The sequence below is a fragment of the Sinohyriopsis cumingii genome, chromosome 1 (genome assembly GCF_028554795.1).
Source record: "Sinohyriopsis cumingii isolate HCF-2022 chromosome 1, ASM2855479v2, whole genome shotgun sequence".
NCBI classification, from domain to species: Eukaryota; Metazoa; Mollusca; class Bivalvia; order Unionida; family Unionidae; genus Sinohyriopsis; species Sinohyriopsis cumingii.
The window spans coordinates 71,423,209-71,438,713 of record NC_142961.1 but is presented as its reverse complement, the minus strand read 5'-3'; the positions used below and the strand labels follow the sequence as shown (position 1 = coordinate 71,438,713).

At 34.7% G+C, this 15,505-nt stretch overlaps 1 protein-coding gene across 1 annotated transcript in view; it reads left to right on the top strand.

Moving 5' to 3' along the window:
- LOC149807095 (uncharacterized) overlaps window positions 1-15,247 on the top strand; it is a 67,049-nt gene extending 51,802 nt beyond the window's left edge. Inside the window, exon 4 of the mRNA XM_089961899.1 lies at window positions 7,493-15,247. Within this exon, the coding sequence (XP_089818025.1) occupies window positions 7,493-8,007 (515 nt within the window). The 3' untranslated portion in view covers window positions 8,008-15,247. The remainder of the gene's footprint in view (window positions 1-7,492) is intronic.
- The last annotated feature ends 258 nt before the right edge of the window (window positions 15,248-15,505 follow it).

Here is a 15,505-nt window from a genome sequence, read left to right as displayed (position 1 = left end):
TATATCAAATGCGATAATTTAATGAGTGGCAAAGCCTTAAGTTGAAATATATTGTTTTTGGTACCACAGAATGAAATATACCTGGTATCTATGTAAAAATTATTTCTTTTTATTATATGCCAGACTAGGTCCAGAACCAAAAGCTTAAAAGATTAAACTCACTCTTCAGCACAATACCCCACCCTGCCTTTTTACAAATTCACCTATATAGGTTGATCAAGTGATTTATGAGAGTGGTAGGATTGGTTTGACCAAATTTGTTGCAGTTAATTACATTTTTTAAAATTTTGTAAACTATTTCATGCTATCTGAAAACAAAATCCAATTAAAAAATGCATCATCACTGTTGTTAAGGAAGTAGGGGTAAATAACTTCAGAGAAAAACACAAATGGCAACAAGTCATATTTCTTTAGCAGAAATGACTTTCCATATCTGAAATGTAATAGTTTCTATTTATTTGTTCTCTCATAAAATGCTCATTTTTGTTGTTGCCGGTATAATTTCTGTAGGCACACACAATTGAGCAGCACATGGAATGATGGGAAATCTTATATTTCATATGTGAAAATAGAGGAATGAAAACAAAAATTATTTCGCCAATAAATTTCTGTATTTCACACTTAAGTATACAGTAAATGTTTATGTACGTCTAGATATTCATACATGCATATATGTACACTCACACATTATATACATATAGCCAGTGCTATTGAAGTTGAGGTTTCACTCCTTCAGCTATTACAGTGTTACTGCCACAGTGGTCAAAGAGTGGGAGTAAAATTTCCTACCATTATAGACCTCTCCTGATCCACAGGGAACAACTGTTGATCAGATTCAGATACCATTTGAATTCTGTATGCGACTCAGTGTTCCAATGTCAGTGTGCAGAAGATGGTAGCACAATTTGATGTTTTCAAAGCATATCGCTGTGAGAAGTTGCAGTCTCCTTTAAAGGAAAATGACAGAATACCATTGTGACAGCTGTGAGAGACTGCTGTCTCCTTTAAAGGAAAATGACAGCATACTATTGTGCCAGCTGTGAGAGGCTGCTGTCTCCTTCGAAGAAAAATGACAGCATACCATTGTGCCAGCTGTGAGAAGCTGCTGTCTCCTTTAAAGGAAAATGACAGCATATCATTGTGCCAGCTGTGAGAGGCTGCTGTTTCCTTTAAAGGAAAATGACAGCATACCATTGTGCCAGCTGTGAGAGGTTGCTGTCTTCTTTAAAGGAAAATGACAGCATACCATTGTGCCAGCTGTGAGAAGCTGCTGTCTCCTTTAAAGGAAAATGACAGCATATCATTGTGTCAGCTGCATGTGTTAAGAATTAAGTTATAATCCCCATATTAACCTGTCAACAAATTATCCAAGGAGGACCTACAATCATGCCTTTATGATTGGTATTTGGTCCAGGTAATTTCTAAATCAGATGAAAAGGAAATGTTACAGTATCAGATAAAATCTCAGCTCACTGTAAAATCTTCGTTTAGGATGAATGTGATTAAAATGGACTTTGAGAACTGATTGTTTATTCAGCAGTTAGTTATATGTATAAAACTTTTTAGAAAATAAGTGTTTTTGTTTCTAGAAAAGAAGTCTGTTCATGGTCTTAGAAAATAATTTTTTACTCTTGTTCATAAAAATAACTTTGCTTGTGTTCTTAGAAAATAACTGCTTTTGTCTTTAGAAATTAACTGTGTTCATGTTCTTAGAAAATAACTTTGTGTTCTTAGAAAATAAGTATTCATGTTCTTACCAAATGACGGTGTTTGTATTCTTAGAAAAAATCAGTGTTCCTGTTCTTAGAAAAAAGGTATGTGTACATGTTCATTGAAAATAACTGTGTTTGTGTTCTTAGAAATAACAGTCTTCATGTATTTAGAAAATAACTGTCCTCATGTTACATTTGCTCAGTGGAATATTGGAAGTATTCATTGTCAGCAAAATGTAAAAGAAATACTGTGAAAACAGTCTAATGTTTGAATCAGACACATTAATTATTCCAGATTCATATATCTATTCAGTATGGAACAGTGATAATAAACCATACATTATGCTGGATAGATAAACAGGACTAATATATTTCAAGAACATGTGTACCTAAAAAAGACACAGACTGTGATTGACATTATATTTTATGTAACTTTAATGCAGAATGTCTACATTGCCAGTGGAACACAGTCTTGTTGATTTTAACAATTTCAACTGCAGGTTAGAAGTCAAATTTTGATGTGAACGGCTAGAAGAAACTGTATGAGGATTTACCACCCCAGAAAATCTTGTAAATTTTGAGGGAATATGGTTTTTACAAAGAAATTTTTGCTCATATTTAAAGTATTTAAAATGTGTTATGTGTACCTTTATCTGTAATTTTATATACATTTCACAGACATTTCTGCATCTTTTGTTTTATATTTTGACTTGTTGTGCATAGTACGTTTATTTGGAGGGCTTTATCTTCCTGATTTTTGTGTAATTAAGTTTCACATATTTGGAACACAACCTTTTGTTGGTACTTTTGTGCCTTAGTGCTCTAAAGCACTACTACACACACACACACACACACACACATACATACTGCTTTCTCCAGGATTTCATAATTACATTGGGTTGCATAAAGTTTTTTTGATGATTTGTTTTATAAATGGATATAATAAAAAAAATTAAAATTAAAGAAAAACACAAACTGTGTTTGCATTTATTACTACAGGTTACATTAAATTAGTACAGAGATTCAGGTTTGTACAATTTTGCTTGCGAATTAAATTTGTAATAAATAAATCTCCATTGTCCCTCATCTTCATAAACATATCATGTGATACATTTTTCAGCACTGTAAATACTATTGGAATAAAAAACAAACTTATACTTTACCATGCCATACTGCAAGGGAGTGGGTGTGGGTGTACTTTGAAGGTCAGCTATTCTGCCTTTAAATTTGTGGTCTAGCTTTCAAAAATGAAAACCATGAAAACTGGTACCCTACGATTAATAATGACTTCATCAGAACATGTTTCATTGATGTACATTGTGGTTTGTTTTTTTCTTTACTAACTACTTTCTCTGGTAGGACAGTTGAACTAAACAACATCCTTAGGGCTTATGCAATTCTTGGTAGTGGTGTTCATTAGAATATTCCGAGTAAATGTCTACAATAGAAAACATCAATATCATGAATCCTTTACCACCAAAGATAGCTGAGTGGCCATGCTCTTCATGCAGCAGAATATTCATGCAATTCTTGGAGAATTTGATGTCTTAACTTCCATGGAAGAGGGAACCATAAGATAGACAGCTATTCTCTGCAGCTTAAATAGGGTTTAAGTTTAGGATTTGTGTTTGTATTAGGCCATTTGTTGCAAGTAAACTTGAACACTTTGACTAGAACTGGATCTTTTCATATGTTCCTGCAACAATCAGAAGCTTGTACATTTTTGAGAAGTTGACAAACTCAATTTTTATCTCCAAGATACTGTTAAATGACTCTATAAAGATAATGTTGACAATAAGTCACAATTATTATCTTCCTCAGAATTGCAGTATATGATACCATTCTGAACTGCAGATGTTGCTAATGACAGAACACCTTATTTTGGCCTATCATTATTTCAAATGATTAACATGAAGGATCTCCATTACAAGTACTTCTGAAATTTCTTCACTTCAAAGATCAAAGATAAATCTTCACTTTCCAGCTTAGTAGTTCCTAACACTCTTGATTTAGGTGCAAGATGCAAAAGCATTTGGATATTCTTTTCAGTCATCCTTGATGTGTCTAATCACTGATTCAACTCTATATGAGCTTACATCCCCAATCACAGTGTACCATCACGTCACTATCGACTTCTATCTGCTTACTCTGCTGTAAGGCTGGATTGCATCCAATGATCCGTGTTCGCCTTTTTGTAGTTGGGTATGCAGTATTTTTTACAGATTAGGAAGGAAAGGTTAATTATATTTCACCAGTCCTAGATTTTACTTCAGCTCAATCATTCTTTGGTACCAGAACCTGAACTGTGGCTAGTCCTACAATGTAAGACACAGCACATGTTATTTTTGTTTTAGTGCTATGATGCCCAAAACATAAATATCAGTGTCGAGGTCTTACATGTAGGACTAGACTGTGGTCTGAACTGTGACATTACTGTGGCCTGGACTATTGCCTGAAGTGTGTCTTGTCTGTGGCCTGGACTGTTGCTGAACCTGACTGTGACCTGTACAGTAGCCTGAACTGTGGTCTTGACTGGCCTGGACTGTGACCTTGACTATGACCTGAACATTAACTTTCAGAGGATGCAGTCCCTCATTGTCTCCAATCTAGCCTATGTACATGAACCTGACTGTGAACTGTACAGTAGCCTGAACTGTGGCCTTGACTGGCCTGGACTGTGACCTTGACTATGACCTGAACATTAACTTTCAGAGGATGCAGTCCCTCTTTGTCTCCAATCTAGCCTATGTACATGACTTTGTACATGAACCTGACTGTGAACTGTACAGTAGCCTGAACTGTGGCCTTGACTGGCCTGGACTGTGACCTTGACTATGACCTGAACATTAACTTTCAGAGGATGTAGTTCCTCTTTGTCTCCAATCTAGCCTATGTACATGACTTTGTACATGAACCTGACTGTGAACTGTACAGTAGCCTGAACTGTGGCCTGAACTGTGGCCTTGACTGGCCTGGACTGTGACCTTGACTATAACCTGAACATTAACTTTAAGAGAATGCATCCCTCTTTATCTCCAATCTAGCCTATGTACACGAGTTTGTCAGCCATAAAGATAAATTTTTCTCTGTTCAGCTGTTTGTGTGATTCCTATTGTATATCCTTGCTTATAAGTAAAATCAAACAGCAAATAATAACAATGCTGATCTGTCATAGCATAAAGTGCCCACAGATCACGATCTACGTTGCTTGTTATAATGATTAATCAAAACAAATTGCACAGACCCATATCTACCAGCACATTATATTATGGTAGATCTTGGTCTGTGCAGTTTGCAGCTGGACTCAACTTATAAATGAGCATGTATGGTACTTAAAATTGATCTAATACTGAACCCACATGTCAGTTGCAGGAATGGTAAACATTTTGTGGGTCAACATGGATCAATTGTGGATAGTGAATGTCAGTTTGCTTTTGATGGCTTTGTCAGCTAACTAGTCATCAAAGCAAAATAACTTATTGGGAAAAAAATCTAAATAAACAAAATGCTGAATATATCCAATACAAAATCAACATCAGAACATTTCAGCTACACTGGATGTATCCTTTTTGATCTCCATTATCCTGCTGTTGGGGGGGGGGAGAATATGGAAGTTTCACACATCCAATATTGAAGTACTGTATGTACTCACTTATAAGTCACGTCAAACTTCAAAACAACAATTAATCAACTGGGGTGTTCGGGGTAGTGGGTGGGTGTAAAATAGCTATGTTTCCTGGGCTAAAAACTTCATAAGCAGAAATAAATAGCATTAATTATAATATTTTAGACATTAGTTTCAAACATTTTGTAAAGAAACTGATTTTGCAAAACCCTTTGTTCAGATTCAAGTGTAAGAGGTACAGTGTACAGTCAAACCATTTAAAGGCAATGGTATTATAGCAAACACCAAGATAACCCTGCAACTGCAAGGGGTCAGTGGGTATTTGTGTGTGTGTGTGTGTGTAATGATAATAATAATAATAATAATAAAGACTTTATTTAGAGAAGGTAACTCAGTTAGTTACAGAACTAATCTACCTTGAGGCCTTCTATCACGGTTATGTACAATATATACAGTATATATAACATGATGTGAAATATCTAGCTTGACACTAAATAAGTAATTTTAAAATTCTAAGTATCAAGTCTGGAACACATGCACAGGCATCTATGAAAACATAAACATATATGAAACATAAAATATCATCCTGCATTGAAAAATTCAACTATGAAAAGGATGCAGAATTACAGAAAAGCAGGCGGTCTTTTTTGTACTAGAACTGTTCAATTTTCTAAAGATTTCATCCATTTAAGACATTGATTATGAAAAGAAGAAATGATAGGAGCCTGCCTTATGTTACTGGGAATGTTGTTCCATACCAGTGGACCAGTATATTGAAAACTTTTTTAAACAATTCCTTCTTTGACCTTGGTATAATGTAATTTTTACTTCTTATGGAACTTAAATTTGGAGTACCATCAGCATCTCTTTGGTGAAAGATATTGCTTAGATAGACAGGAATGGCTTTTCTGGATACTTTATACATCAATTTGGCCTTTCTAAGAAATATTCTTTCATGTATTGTTAAAACCTTAATATTATTTATTGCATCCTGAAAATTGTCTATACGTTGATCTAGAATTAAATGGCAAGCCCTCTTTTGGAGTCTTAAAAGTGTTGTTATGTTTGAATTAGAGGTATTACCCCAAATTACATTATAGTAGTCCAGATATGGCTGAATGTAACTTTTATAAAAGATGACTCTATATTGAAGAGGAATGTATGTTTTGATTTTCCTCAGTAGCCAAATATAAGAATTAACCTTTTTTGAAACATGTTTAATGTGAATAGACCAAGTAAGATTGTTATCCATGAATACGCTAAGAATTCTATCTCGAGAGGTCATATTAAGGCTCACATTGTTAAATATAACCTGGAGTTTGTCGCTATCTAGCCTTGCTCATTTTTGTTGTGCTGTAACTAGTGGGACTTTCATTTTTTCTGTATTTATGATCATACTGTTTTCCTTGCACCATACTTGAAGTCTGTTGAGAGCATCTTGTAAGTTATTTTCAAGTGCCATTTCGGTAAAAATTTACCCATCTCAGACAGTGTAGTATCATCAGCATAGAGGTCAGTGGAAGAAATTGAAGTTCCAATCTTAAGAGGTAAATCTTTGATAAATAGAATGAATGACAGAGGTCCAAGGATAGAGCCCTGTGGTACTCCACAATCAATATTTTTACTTTCAGAAAGTTGACCATTTAAAGATACTTTCTGCACTCTATCAGTTAAGTAAGAAGTAAACCAGTTTAGGGAGTTGTGTGTGTGTGTCATGGTAGGGGTGGTCGAAAATTCCCATCAAACAACCTTTCATGTTGTGAAGAGGCCACAAAATTAAGTTTTGTTAATTTTGTTTGTGGGGGGTATACTTGCTATGCCGCTGCTTAGAGGACCATCAAGTAGTGCTTTTTACCAGTAGGTGATCTTTATATACCATTACTGATATACATCTCATCCTTGTAACACACTTCATTATAGAGTGATTCCATATATAGGGTGGTGCAACTATTGACCTCATGACCCTGTTACCCCATGACTACAAATTATACCATTGTATCTGAAGTGGTCTAACAAATGTAACACAATAATAATTAGCAAAAGTGTCATTTTGTAAATAAATTTTGATGTATTGATACCATAAAACAGGTAATGACACAAAAAATGTTACAATTTACATTTAATAAGAGCTTATTTCCTCTATTCATTTGTTTAGATGGAATTCTAGATGAGCACATGTCTGAGGGTGAGCCCAAGGTGTTTATTAGCTATCAGTGGGACATGCAGGCCAAAGTAGAAGACATCAAACGGGTGCTGGAGACCAACAGTCTGCCGTGTTGGGCTGATATTACCATCAACCAGCCTCCGAACCGTTCCAATAGTAGCCGCAGCACCCGAAGCATCACCACGCACCATGATGCATTAACGGACAATCTTCAGATCCAGATACAACGGAACATGAAAGCTGCCTCAGTTGTCCTCAGTTGTATCACCCCAAAATATCTCCAAAGTGATAACTGCAAAAAGGATCTCACATTGGCTGAAACCTTCAACAAGCCGATCATACCAGTTTTACTCAGGTTCTCTCCTTTGGATAGCGCCCCTGATCAGGTGCGGAAGATCCTTGCAAGGTTTAATTACATTGATCTCAGCAATGAACGTTTGTACAAGCAGAACATTTTTCTTGTCCTGGAAAGAATACAAAAACTTGTGAATCCGAAAGCTTACTGATTCAAGGCAAACTGCTAAATATCTGACACTTCAACCTAAATCAACTACTGACTACTTAATTTATTTAATTACTGACATTGGAAGAAGGCTATAAGCTAGCTAAAACAACATAAGTTGTTCTCCCCCAATATTATTTTCTGAAATTACTGCTCCTGTCTTAAAGAAGAGAAGAATAAACTGTGAGTGGGTTTTGAATGAGATTTATCTGCACATGATTTGTGAGAAAGACTGCAACACATTCAGATATTATTCAGGGATTCTTCATTTTGCTACCTAAGTACTCCAGAGATGAAGTTTGCATCCTTTTACCTGACGATAATTAAAGAATATGAAATAGAATCATACCTTATCCTCCAGATGCAGCATGCTACACATTTTCCCCACAATCTAATCTTGATTTGGTTTTTAAAACTAAATTATTTGGCTCATATATTTATGCTTTACTCCATCAGATGCTTCCACTAATCAGTTTTCTTCACTGACAGTAAGAAAGACCCTGGTCTGCTATTGCAAAATAATATAGAATCAACAGTGATGATCGAAAGCTGCCAGCACATTTTATAATGGCAGGTCAAAAGTTCTCAAAACCCTGTGAGCAACTCAAGGTCAACAGTAGAAAATGTTGACATTCTATAAGTTTGACTAAAACAAAGCTGCACTCATAAAAAACCTCTACTTGGGCTCATCTGCTGTTGTCAGAATTTGACCCATTGTGAATCGTATCCCCCCCCCCAATCTCAGAAGGTAAACTTCACATCTTATGAGAATTGGATGGGGTGGGGTAATTAGTATGACTTCACATAGTAGTTATAGTTTTTCAGACAGCCAGGTGATATGGAATGAAATAATTCTTTAAGTTCTATATCAGAAAATGATTTGTTGTAGGTGTGTAACATTTAAGGGTATATAAAGAACAAATATGGTACCCATGTACAGTGAAACCTGTCTGTAATGGATACTCAAGACCATAACATTTTGCTGTTAATAACAGGTTTCACTATCTATTTAGTCTGAATACTCAGTACCTGTAAAGACAGTGCCAGTACTAAAGTTACAACAGCAGCTCTTGAAGAGGTTATAAATAGAGTATATGGGACAATCTATCAATAGTGCACATGGGATAAACTGTAAATGGTATACATGGAACAAACTTTAAATAGTATACATGGGACAAACTATCAATAGTATGCATGGGACAAGCTATAAATAGTTTACTTGGGACAAGCTGTAAATAGTATACATGAGACAAACTACTCTGTGTGTATGTGTGAGTCAGAAGTATAATATAGCTTTAAAAAAATTTCAGTCATATTGCTACGGTGTCTGCAGTGCAGCAGTTTATAGTGATGTCTAGCACTGGGGCATCATGCTGCAAACATGTAACATGATGTCCCGCCCAATTACATTATCATGACACCAGGCTGACCAGTCCTAACACTGACCTCCAGATACTGAGTACCTAGCGAGGAAGCTGTTATTAACATTTTTATAAGTCTTTGGTATGACTCAGCCAAGGTTCAAACCTACAACCTCCCACATCTGAGGTGGATGCTCTAACCACTAGGCCACCATAGCAGTCTGAAACATCTGTAAAATCTGGATAATTAGCATGATATGTAAAAATAAACAGATATGGTACATAAGTGAAAAGGGACTGTCAAGTATTTTTGGAGTAAAAGTGAGTGCTGGTATGCATATTAAATAAAAACAATTTCTGTAATACATTGCTAATTTGATGATTAAACTAGTTCATATTAAATGGCAAGGTGGATATTTTTTATTTCATGTTAATTCTGCATATTTTTATCCTTGCCACTTTTCCTTTCTATAATGAAATATTAGTAGTATGCTGTTCAATTCTGTTGACTTGCATACATATAGAAGCAGTATTCTGTTCAGTTCAGGGGCCCTGAGTGGCCAAGTGGTCTAAAGCGCTCTCCGTTACGGATCACCACCATCTTACCTATGTCTGCATGGGTTTGAGTCTCGGATTCGGCTAAGGTGGGTATGTGAGAAAGCTTGCCAGTAGCTTCTCGTGGGTCGGTGGTTCTTTCTGGGGTATTCCCAGGTTCTTCCTCCACCATTAATAATGGCTGCCATGTATAGCCTATCATGTGCTGAAAAATGGCATTAAACCCAACAACAACAACTGTTCAATGCAGTTGACTTGCATACATGTAGAAGCAGCATGCTGTTCAATCCAGTTGACTTGCATACATATTGAAGCAGTATTCTGTTCAATTCAGTTGACTTGTGTACATATAGAAACAATATTCTGTTCAATTCATTGACTTTCATATATATAGAAGCAGTATGATGTTCAATCCAGTTGACTTGCATACATATGGAATCAGTATTCTGTTCAATTCAGTTGACTTGCATACGTACAGAAGCAGTATGCTGTTCAATTCAGTTGACTTGCATACATATAGAAGCAGTATGTTGTTCAATCCAGTTGACTTGCATACATATAGAAGCAGTATGCTGTTCAATTCAGTTGACTTGCATATAGAATCAGTATGCTGTTCAATTCAGTTGACTTGCATACATATAGAAGCAGTATGCTGTTCAATTCAGTTGACTTGCATAAATATAGAAGCAGTATTCTGTTCAATTCAGTTGACTTGCATACATATAGGAGCAGTATGCTGCTCAATCCAGTTGACTTGCATACATATAGAAGCAGTATGTTGTTCAATTCATTTGACTTGCATACATATAGAAGTAGTATTCTGTTCAATTGATTGACTTGTATACATATAGAAGCAGTATTCTGTTCAATTCAGTTGACTTGCATACATATATAAGCAGCATTCTGTTCAATTCAGTTGACTTGCATACATATAGAAGCAGTATTCTGTTCAATTGATTGACTTGTATACATATAGAAGCAGTATTCTGTTCAATTCAGTTGACTTGCATACATATATAAGCAGCATTCTGTTCAATTCAGTTGACTTGCATACATATAGAAGCAGTATTCTGTTCAATTGATTGACTTGTATACATATAGAAGCAGTATTCTGTTCAATTCAGTTGACTTACATAAAAATAGAAGCAGTATGCTGTTCAGTCCAGTTGACTTGCATACATATAGAAGCAGTATGCTGTTCAGTCCAGTTGACTTGCATACATATAGAAGCAGTCACTGTGCTGTTCAATCCAGTTGACTGGCATACATATAGAAGTAGTATGCTGTTCAGTCCAGTTGACTTGCATAAATATAGAAACAGTATTCTGTTCAGTCCAGTTGACTTGCATAAATATATTTTCCTTTGCCATGCCTTTGTCCTTGAGATATAGTCATAACTATGGTAAGTAACACACTGTCAAATCATGGTATAGTTAAAGTTTGTCAAAATATTTTGAGTAGTTCAAAAGTTAAACTCCAGACAATGATGCAAGTAGAAATTCAAGTTTCCTTCAGTGTGAACAAGGCTTCAGGCGTGGGTATCACTGTGGTATTTGACATGGCCTATACATCATATAAAATTGTCTAAAGTTTCATTAAAATATCTTTCATGGTTCAAAAGTTATGCTCTAAACATGGATATAATTGTATTTTTCCTTGCTGTTAACTTGACCTTGAGGCAGGAGGAGCCTAGGTTATATAACACAACACACCATGGTCATGTAACACAACACACCATGGTTATGTAACACAACATGCCATGGTTATGTAACACAACACACCATGGTTATGTAACACAACACACCATGATTATGTAACACAGCACATGAACTGTTCATTGTATATTCCTGGTCAAAGTTTCATTGAAATATCTTCTGTAGGTCAGAAGTTATCCTGCAGAAAAGGATACAAGTCAAAGAATTACATTTTACCTTGCAACAACCATGACCCTGAGGCAGGTGACATTGCTTTGGTAAACAATAGGCAGTCTAGTTATGATATATATACTTTTGTAAAGTTATGAGCTGGACAAGCAAACTGGTTGGAGGTTTCTCTACAGGGTGAAGGATGCTGTAACATAATATGCCTAGCATAAGACAGGCATACAATGAATTCATATGACCTTCACTAATTTAAAAATGCTATATGTTTATTATTCAGATTTCAATATATGTTCAACACTCAGAGTCGGCGTCTGTTACTAGTGACTGAGGTGCTGTGTCCATTTCATACTAATATATTTAGGATGTGACTTTCCATTCAGATTATTTTCAAATGCTGTCATATGTGTCACATGGTGAAAATGAACATTGTAATTTTGGTTTTTGTTTTTATTTACTGATGTCTTTTAAATATCATAAAACCAGTGTGTTCTATTCATGATGAAAAGAAATTAAATTTTGTCTCATAGCATGCTTTTTCTCTGCTACACTAATTGAATGTTAAGTTACCATAGGTAACCACTCTAACCATTACATTTTGATGGAATGTACCAGAGAGAAAACGTATTATGAAGTGCATCATAATTCTGTATCTGTTACGTAATAAAAACGAGTTCCAGTCTATCTTTCACCACCTCCCCCCTCATCTGAGTTGTCTTACTAAAGAAAAAGCTGTATCAGCAGCAGAATTTACAAAGTTTTTGGACCAATTCTGTCAGTCAATCAATCAATCAATCAGCAAATTAATAAATTTTCTGGTTGATAATTATTTTATTCTTGGGTCTTGCATACATTCTTCATTAAAGAATATATCATCCATACAATATTTCAAAAATTTGTTGCAATTAATGTGTCAATAGATAAGTACTCTCAATTATCAACTTTTCAGCCATGGATTGAAGGTATGAAACTTCAGTAGAGGATGTACCATACTGATAATGCTTCTAAAATTAAATTTTATATTTTAGAGAATGATTGGACATCCATGTTGTTAATATTTTAAACTTTAGAGGCATAAAATTGATTATGTTACTTTGTATATTACCTTCACATATGAGTAGTAACATGGATTCACTTTGGTTAATGTGGTACCAGAGCTACAGGCTTCCTGACTGCTGTAAAGACACAACAAAAAGGGTTGTTCATGGAAGAAAATAGGACCCCTGTACTGCATTATGTCAAGGATTGTATGTACAGTACTGATGAACATGTCATTTTCTACTAAACCACACAAATTTATACACATGACAGAAAACCAATTCACACTAATTAGTTTGCACATTTTAAGATGATAAAGCCAGATAAATATTACTTTAAAAAAGTCATTTTTCAAATGGAAAACGGCTACATACAGCTATATAGATACAAAATAACACTATGTATAAATCTACAAAGATTGGATCTATGACACTGTATCAAAATACACACAAAATAACACTATGTATAAATCTGCAAAGATCAAATTACACTATTAATTGACAAAGATTGCATCTATGACACTATATCAAAATACAAAATAACACTATGTATAAATCTGCAAAGATCAAAATACACTATTAAATTAAAAAGATTGGATCTATGACACTGTATCAAAATACATACAGAATAACACTGTATAAATCTACAAAGATAAAAATACACTATAAATCTAAAAAGATTGGGTCTATAACACTGTATCAAAATACATACAAAATAGCACTATGTATAAATGTACAAAGATCAAAATACATTCATATCATAAACCGTGACCCAAAAGAAATGTGTTCTGTGTGAATAATGAATGTCGCTAAGTAGGCACATTACAAAATGTTTTAATTTCATGTTTTAAGTGCCTATCCCATTTTGGAGATTATACTTTCCTCAATATTTCATCAATAATTTTAGAATGCAATCATATGATTATGCACAAGACAAGTTAGTGTCCAAATTAGTTTATTGTTTATCTTTATTAAAGATAGATATATTGCAAATTATTTCCTTCATCTGGTTTGTCAAAAGATGCAATTCATGTGTGGTTTGAAGATATGTATACTGTAGAACTAGAAAGATTTTTCTCTTCACCACTTTAATTATTATTGTTTTTTTTACATAAATTTAACATGACTATGGGCCCTTACAGTAAATAGAGATACAATTAAAGTGTACTGTGGTGGGCCCTTACAACAAAAAGGGGTGCCATTAAAGTGTACTGTGGTGGACCTTTACAGCAAAAAAGGGGTTCCATTAAAGTGTACTGAGGTGTAAATGAGGTTACCATATAGAGGGGAAAAACATAAAAACTACATTCATCCTCAATATGGAATCCAAGACCAGAGTCAAGTGATATAAGGGAAGCTTTATACTGAGTTGTTTATACAGAGGGACTACTGTATTTATTTTTTTAAGAGGAGAAAACAAATCTGCAAAATTTCAAATCTCTGGTGTGCATTTTACATTATGCCAAATGTATTCTTTATTATGCCAGTATTATCTTAATGTAAGACACTTTATTAAAGCATTTTGCTTTACAAGGTGGGTATGAACATGGATACATTATAAGGTAGTAAATTTATAATTCTAATGTATTTCATTACAGGGCATTGTCATTAATAAAGAGGTATACTCTATGGGTCCCATAGATTGTCTTATAATGAGTACTGTATAATGTATTTCATTACAGGGCATTGTCATTAATAAGGAAGTATACGCTATGGGCCCCATATATTGTCTTATAATGAGAGAGTACTGTATAATGTATTTCATTACAGGGCATTGTCATTAATAAGGAGGCATACTCAATGGGTCCCATAGATTGTCTTATAATGAGAGAGTACTGTATGTTTTAGAGATACCATCTATACTTGCTTACAAGTTGGGAACAACTGCAAACAGAATAAATTCTGATTTGCCATCACATAATGCACCAGCAGATCAAGGTCTGTGTTCCTTGTTCTGTTAATTAGTTCAAACAAAATGCATAGACACCAATCTGTTTGTGGATTATGCAACAGCAGATATGGGTCTGTGTTCCTTGTTCTTTTAATTAATCCAAACAAAATGCATAGGCACCAGCCTGTTTGTGGATTATGCAACAGCAGGTCTGGGTCTGTGCAGTTTGCAGTGATTTTATATGGTACATCTCTTCCAGGATACAGGTGTGGAACTTCATTCATAAGTTTTGATGTTACCTTTTGTTAATCCAATCATGTGGAATTAAACCACACCTCTGACTGACCATATGTGGGTTTTTTTCCCCAAGTACTAGGGCATGTACTTCTTTTTTAAATGCACTATTCATACATTTAAATAAAAGGCACATTTCTTGCTTGGATTATATGAATCAGTATGTACTCATTTTTCTTCAACTGAGATTGTGCCATTTTCTGCAATAAAATTATTCCTTTTATCAGAGTGTTGTTCTATCTTGGATATAAGCCCCCTCTATGATGCCTTCCTGATCATGAGAGACTCCTTGATTTAGACAAAAAACTTGGACAAAATAATGAGGTCTGGAAATCTCCCCAAAGCTGATCAGTAATTCAAGATTTCTTGTATATACAGTAAAACACACTTATTATGAACACGGATACAATGAATAAATAGTACCACAGATATGATGAATATATATATTGTAACTATGAAGTGAATTTACCTGACAAATCCCATA